The sequence below is a fragment of the Gadus morhua genome, chromosome 14 (assembly GCF_902167405.1).
Source record: "Gadus morhua chromosome 14, gadMor3.0, whole genome shotgun sequence".
NCBI lineage: Eukaryota > Metazoa > Chordata > Actinopteri > Gadiformes > Gadidae > Gadus > Gadus morhua.
In genome coordinates this window covers 16,013,879-16,021,378 of record NC_044061.1, presented here as the reverse complement: position 1 = coordinate 16,021,378, position 7,500 = coordinate 16,013,879, and the positions used below count along the sequence as shown (strand labels likewise).

General features: G+C 46.9%; 1 protein-coding gene across 3 annotated transcripts in view; it reads left to right on the top strand.

Moving 5' to 3' along the window:
- Window positions 1-7,500, top strand: part of cbfa2t3 (CBFA2/RUNX1 partner transcriptional co-repressor 3) — a 37,078-nt gene that overhangs the window by 13,655 nt on the left and 15,923 nt on the right. For all 3 annotated transcript variants that reach the window (XM_030376850.1, XM_030376848.1, XM_030376849.1), the window contains exons 2-3: window positions 2,044-2,199; window positions 6,086-6,327. In XM_030376850.1, the coding sequence (XP_030232710.1) occupies window positions 2,070-2,199; window positions 6,086-6,327 (372 nt within the window). In that variant the 5' untranslated portion in view covers window positions 2,044-2,069. The remainder of the gene's footprint in view (window positions 1-2,043; window positions 2,200-6,085; window positions 6,328-7,500) is intronic.

Here is a 7,500-nt window from a genome sequence, read left to right as displayed (position 1 = left end):
CTCTCCTCCTCTCCACCCCTCTGTTCCTCTCTTCCACTCCTCTCTCCATGTCTAACCATGGTCAAACATAACACATTCAGTACTCAATACCACTAAGGAGATCATTACTGGTGTTCCCTGAGCTCAACAATTTCTCGGGACAATAACAACAACAGAGTAAACCAATATAGAAGGTGGATAGAAGGTGACTGTTGCCATTGGCTCTTCTGACCATCAGATCACAAAATCAACTTGCAGAGAAGGATCTGTGTTTCCATGTGTTTTATTTCGTCTATCTTGATTCTGTTTGATAAGCAGAGTCACAACATGTGGCTTTGAGCACAGCACAGTGTACAATGAAGTAGAGAAACCTGACTAAAGCAGGGCTGTGCTACCTGAACTGACAGCATGATGAAGTATTTTGGTACTGCATGTACATTTCTAGTTTTAACTTACTTTCTAACTGTGCTTGGACTGTTTGGACTGTGGGAGCCCAAAGCTAGAGTTAGGTTAGTTTGACACGCACAAGCGCCTATCAGTAAGCATCCTTGAGCAGGAAAACCCTACCTGCTCCCCCATGGTTCATCAAACACACTATAAAGCAGTCATATCAACTATGCAGGGCAACAATCATCAGGGGCAGGTGTTTGCTGCCTTGCTTAAGGAATCATGATCAAAGTTACAATCCCCCAGATTATCTGCTTTAACTCCTGTACCTAGTGCCCTGCGTAAAAGCATTTAAACAGCATAACATATGCATGTTTGTATTATTTATAACCTATAAATACATTTATGGCACAGTTTTATGTGTATATTATCGCACTGCACCATGCGATAGCCTAATTCCTTCAGACTGTGTCCACAGGTGTACAGACAATTAGGAACGAGTTCCTCTCTGCTCGTAATGTCGTCACACTTTCAGCTTGGGTTACAATACCAGCCATATCAGGTTCAACAGCTGCTCTTTCAGACAGACTGACATATAGACATTAACAGACGTTCACAGAGAGACATAGAGAAAAACATGATGTACAGCAATAAAAATAATGCAACTTTGTGCGCCTCTATACGGTTTATTTGGTGTGCCTGTGTGTGTGTGTGTATGTGGACTGTCCCAATGAAAATGGCATAGGTTCATGGTATATTAAAACCACATATACGGTATATAAACATCAACGTCTTTCTCAGATTGCTGATCTCTAGTGTCTCTAGTCTCATGGTCTCCGTTGTCTTGTCTCTGTCTGGTCTCTGATCTCTAGTCTCTCTACTCCCTCTGGTCTCAGGTTTATTTTCCCTTGTTTGGCCGTCCATGGTGGGGGTCGCGTTTCTGGGCAAGGTTAATCCACTGATAGCTCGACCATAGGGCATGCTTCAGAGAGCCCCCCCCAACCCCCACCACCTCCCCACCACAACCTGTGATGGACAGCAGCAGACCCTGCTACACTTGTCACCGGGTGTCAAACGGTCTGTCTGAGGAGGGGGGGGGGGGGGGGGGGTGGGGGGGAGTGGATGGAGGGAGGGAAGCGATGGAGGGATGGAACGGATGAAGGTGTGGGAAGGGCTGAAGGGCTGCAGGGGTTGGAGGGGTTCTTTAGGAGGTCAATTCTAAATGGGGTGGGTGTGTGAATGTCTGCGATAGAGAGTGTGAAGCACTAGAGAGAGGGACAGAGCGGGGGGGGGGGGGGGGGGTGGAGAGAAGGGAGAGGTATATTGCGTTTGACAGTCGAGCAGATTCAGGCTGTAGCAGCTGAGGCTACAAGCAGGTGCTGGGTTGAGTCCCAGAGAGAGGATGAGACAATGCAAGCCTGACTTTATCTCTCCCCTCATAGAGGTACAGCCTGTGAACATCCCGGCTCATTTCTATCCGAAAAAGCAGAGTGCACACTTACAACCAAACACATCCACACGTAAAGGCCAACAAACCCTGGCCCCCTGCAACCACACTGCCCCCTGGTTCACATGTGTGTCACTGTCCTCTGTAAGAGATGGTCTTCTTTGTGTTTAACTCTCTCTTTCCCTCTCTCTATCGTACTCTCTCTCTCTCTCTTTTGTCATTCATCTAAGGAAGCAGAGTGCAGAAGGACGGAACGATGCCAGATTCTCCTGCGGATGTCAAATCCCAGACCAGGTCCAGCCCCCCCACCATGCCTCCCCCACCGCCTGCTGTGAACCAGGCAGCCAATCGCAACATCTCCTTCACCCCCACAACAAGCAAATCCAGTAAGATGTGTGTGTGTGCGTGTGCGTGTGCGTGTGTGTGTGTGCGCGCGCGTGTGCGTGTGTGTGTGTGTGTGTGTGTGTGTGTGTGTGTGTGTGTGTGTGTGTGTGTGTGTGTGCGTGCGTGCGTGCGTGCGTGCGTGCGTGCGTGCGTGCGTGCGTGCGTGCGTGCGTGCGTGCGTGCGTGCGTGCGTGCGTGCGTGCGTGTGTGTGTGTGTGTGTGTGCCAGAAGACACTCAAACCTTAGATGTATTGAAAGAATGAAAGAATGCAGAAACTTTGAAATCCGATTAGTTGGCAATCGTTGTGTTGTAATGATCACAGGCTTGATCCTTCACTGCTGTGTACAAATAATAACATCGGAGGAGGACTATGTATGTATGGGATCATTTAAAGACTATCCTGTAACACTGAGGTAGTGCACTTTAGACATGGTTGAGAACTGGTATTGGAAGCAGGCGTGTAGACAGGATTTAGGGCGTATAAAAGCAAATCTGTATGAGGCCGTCAACATTTTTCGGGCTCACACAGTAATAAGCGCGGGTAGAGCACATACCATTTAGACTCAGTCCTTACCACAGCGACCCGGGTTTGTTTCCTGACACTGGTCCTTTGATGCATATTCACCCCTCTCGCTCCCATACCATCATGTCTATCTCACTCATTATAAATATCCTTATTCATGACCCATATATATTCATATTTGATTTAAACGGCTTCTCCCTGGCGGGGCCATTTGAATCACCGTCACCTTTCCCTGCTTGACCACACCGCGGATTTAAGTATAAAGGGTCCTTTTACATTGAAAGCAGTTGTCCATTCCGATTTTTACTCATTATTGGAGATGAATGGCACTGTAAAGAAGAGAAGCAATCTCTTTTGAACAATATGGTATTTTTCTCATAGTCACCATGGTCAATGTACATGTTGTAGGACTTGGTGGAGGTAAAAAGTCCAATGAAAAAAGTACCAAAGACAAAGCAACAAGGAGGAAGAAACATAGAAAGATTTGTGACCTTTAGTTTTGAAAGACGGGGTCTTCCAGGCAAGTCCTATATGTAGCGACACATCGATGCGCTATTGATTTGGAGCTTGCCGGCCTCTAGGAATGTCTGGGGTAATGGACGATGCCACTTCAGTGACCAGCGAGGATGGCCCAGCTGTCCCCAACACCATATATGTTTGTGCCAAACTCGGGTCATTCCAGATATGTGCTTCTTCTCTGAGGCAGCAGACATGTGTTGAAGTAACTTGTGTGTCAGGTGTGTACTGTGTACCCCTGTCACCCTGAATGTAGAACATATGCGCGCACACGTGCGTGTGTGTGTGTCCCTGAATGTAGAAGATACAAGCGTGTATGTGTGTCTTTGTGGGTCTGTGTGTGTAAGTGTGTTTGAATGTGTGTAGTCAAGTATCTCTGTGCATGTAATTCTGTGTGCTTGTGGTTGTTTGTATATGTGTGTGGGTGTGTGTGTGTTTGTGTATATGTGTGTGTGTGAATGTGTTCTTTAATGTGTGTCTCTGTTGATGTGTGTTTGTGTTTCTGTGTTTGTGTGTGTGTGTGTGTGTGTGTGTGTGTGTGTGTGTGTGTGTGTGTGTGTGTGTGTGTGTGTGTGTGTGTGCATGTGTGTGTGTGTGTTGTTTACCAGCTGGTAGGGTAACAGCAGGACATTGGACGCCAGGCCAGTGATGGGCTCTCTAGTCTTTTCTTCCCTATATAGTAGTACTGACATGCTGTGTTGATTCACCTGTTGTAGAGTCCCCGCCACCCCTGCCCATCACATCTTTCTCTCTAAAACCAGGGCACAATGCTGCCTGCCTGCCTGTTTACCCTGCTCGCTTTCTGTCTAGCTGACTGCCTGGCTGCATGGCTTTCTGCAGTGTTAAAGTGTCTGGACCAGCAGCTTAGACCATCGGTTCCAAACCAGTGGGATATGATAGTACTGAGCCAGCAGTACTAATCTGTTAAAAAAAACTTCTTCAAATGCTTCAAATCAACATTGCCACTGTATAAATACACACTCACTAAAATCCCTTTCTGAAATATTTATCCACTCGCCCGAAGGAGTTTCTCTTCTGTAGAATTTCTCAAAGAGGAAATGAACCATGAGACATGGCACACCTATTGACTTTCTGGTTTTAGGCCAAAGCTCTGTACCCTCTCACTTTATATGTTTTACTATGACATAGTAGGACTGCCGATTGAGATTAGGACGGAGATTATTCCATATTAACCTTTTCTAGGGCCATTACGATATTAGTAACGATTTTGATTGATAATAGTCCAATTGTAGCTGAATGGAAAGATGTGTGTTTAGGTGTGGACAAAGCGATCTTGAGGTTGGCTGTGGGTCTGTGGGTGTGCATGACACTTAAAAGGGTTGGGTATAACTGGATTAGAGCAGCAAGCCGAGAAGGACTTTACTGAATACAAATTAGAACCCACTGACTGGATGGCTAGAACTCCCTGGACAAGATCTCTCTTTTCAAACACTGCAGATTTTCTTTGCACACCTGGGTCTTTATGCACTGTAATCCCTTCCTCTGGATCTACCCATCCAGAGGTTTCTAAAGTATCTGCCTGTCTGGCACTTTAGTGGTGTGGTTCTACTGGATACTGCAAGTCAGCCTGTTTGAGTGGGCCTCGTCTCGTCTGTAGCTACAATTGCATCCATGTCACATAACGTTCATGCCATACATAGGTGTTATATGATTATATATATATATAATTCTAACAATAACAATTTTTAGATGAAAGACTGCTTCATATAACTTAAGTTTTATATTATATCATTCATTTATATATTATATATTATATAACAAAAGATAGTAAATGCAAATATATTTACATAATATGAATACATATATATTAAATACACCTAGAATAAGCTCTATATTTACTTTATTAACAATTGCTAATATGGATATATATAATAAAATATATAACGTTATATTGAATGCTGTCAAGGTTGTGTGTGTTTCGACATGATCACACATCATCAGCGCCTGATACATATTGCAATAGGGGAGAGGTCAAAAGTATAGTGTGTGTAGTGTGTCTGTGTGTGTGTGTTTGTGTATGTGTGTGTGTGTGTGTGTGTGCATGTTTGCGTGCATGCATGCATGCATGTGTGTCTGTGTGTGTGTGTGTGTGGGGGGGGGGGGGGGGCTGTGTGTGCGTGTGTGCGTGCGTGTGTGTGTTATTAAAAGACACCATGTTGAACTATCCTAAACCCTAGAGCTGCAAATGGTGTCTCAGCTGGTGGACATGTGCAGGGTCCGATTTAGCAGCACACCTGCTATCGGAATAAAAGTACCACAGGCCAGAGCTCTATTTATGGACTCTCTCTTAACAAGTTCCTCTTAGAGTCTCCCAGAGAGAGAGAGAGAGAGAGAGAGAGAGAGAGAGAGAGAGAGAGAGAGAGAGAGAGAGAGAGAGAGAGAGAGAGAGAGAGAGAGAGAGAGAGAGAGAGAGAGAGAGAGAGAGAGAGACAGAGAGACAGAGAGAGAGAGACAGAGAGAGAGAGACAGAAAGAGTGATGAGAGCCAAGATATTGGGGAACTGTGGGGGTCAAATGGTCCAATGTGAGGGACAGCTGAATTTATAATAGCCACACACACACACACACACACACACACACACACACACACACACACACACACACACACACACACACACACACACACACACACACACACACACACACACACACACACACACACACTTACTGCCACACAGACACCAACCAGCTTCATCGGGGTCCCCAACAAGCCAAACCTCGGACTTTGAGTTCTGAGGTTCTGTGTCTGAAGCTGACCAACATGTCAGCCCTCTTTGCCTCAGCCATGATGACTCCCCGCCTCACCTCCTCTTGTTCCTCCTCCTCAGTACTCAATGGCAGCAGCCACTCGCCCACCTCACTGAATGGCGGCCCCTCTACGCCCAACGGCTTCAGCAACGGGCCCGCCATGTCATCCACGGCCTCGCTGTCCAACCAGCAGCTCCCGCCGGCCTGCGGTGCGCGGCAGCTCTGCAAGCTCAAGCGCTTCCTCACCACGCTGCAGCAGTTTGGCAACGACATCTCGCCGGAGATCGGCGAGCGGGTTCGCAGCCTGGTGCTGGGACTTGTGGTGAGTACCGACGGGCCTCGGACAGCTGTCCCTGGGCGTCTGTGTGTTGGTAGGGGGGCACTGTGTGTGTGTGTGTGAGACGCTGAGATAAGCTTACAAAGGGGTTTGGAGTGTAGGGTTAGGGTTAAAGAGTACGGGCAAACTCACACTAGGCAAAGTTGCCCTGTACCGTACTCAAGTACGGGCGTTTTTACACTGAGCGTTTTTACACTGCCAAATATGTCGTTTTAATGCACGTCTTTTTCGCGGCACGGCCCGCGCGTTTACACTCCCCGAGGTAAATTGCCTGCTTGAGCTAGAACCCTGTCTCCACAGAGACAATGCAGCGATATGATCATGAGCAGTTCTAACTGGAGAGAAAGTGAAATCCGCGAGCTGCTGATCATGTGAGAGAAGGTGATGCAGTCGTAACTTCGCTATCGCACAAACGTGAACCCACTCGTGAACCGCTTGCCGCCTTGTTTAATGGGGTGGAAGGGTTGCATGGACTATACGTCATCCAGCTCAGCTTGCGTATCCGTGCGTGTGCCGGCACATTAGCATCTGTACCATGCCCTGAGTACACCTCTTCGAAGTGTACTCAGGCCATGGAATTGAACTGTACTTGAGTACGGGTGGCGTGCTCACACTAGCCAAACGAACTAGACTTTAGGGGACAAACGTGCTTGGACACGGTACAGATGGCCTAGTGTGAGTGCGCCCTAATTTAACCCAAAACCTTTTTTGCTTTAAACGTGGTTAATGTCTTATATGATCGTAAACCAGAAAACATTCTCCCCAAAAGGTGGAGGTGCCTGTAATCGACTCCGAGAGGAGGTAAAAATTCTCTGGCACTTATAGTTAATGCCACAGTGTGTATGGATGTGTGGAGCTCCTTCTTGACAGACGTTAATTTCGATGATCGCGTCCCAGAAAGGGTTAGGCTTCCCGGACACCAAATAGTTTAACGCTCAGGTGTGTTTCGATATGAGGAGCTCATTCATTTTGATGTCCGTGTGAGGGTTAAGCTTCTCAGTATAACGCCAGGGTGAGTGGCGCATTTCATTTAAAACGTTGGCCATTATAGCTCCCATACACAACAACGATACAAAAAAATTATCGCAATGTTGCCGTGGGTCGTAACCATGGGGATATCACGCCCCCTCCTTCATAGAACTCACACATTTTTTTTAC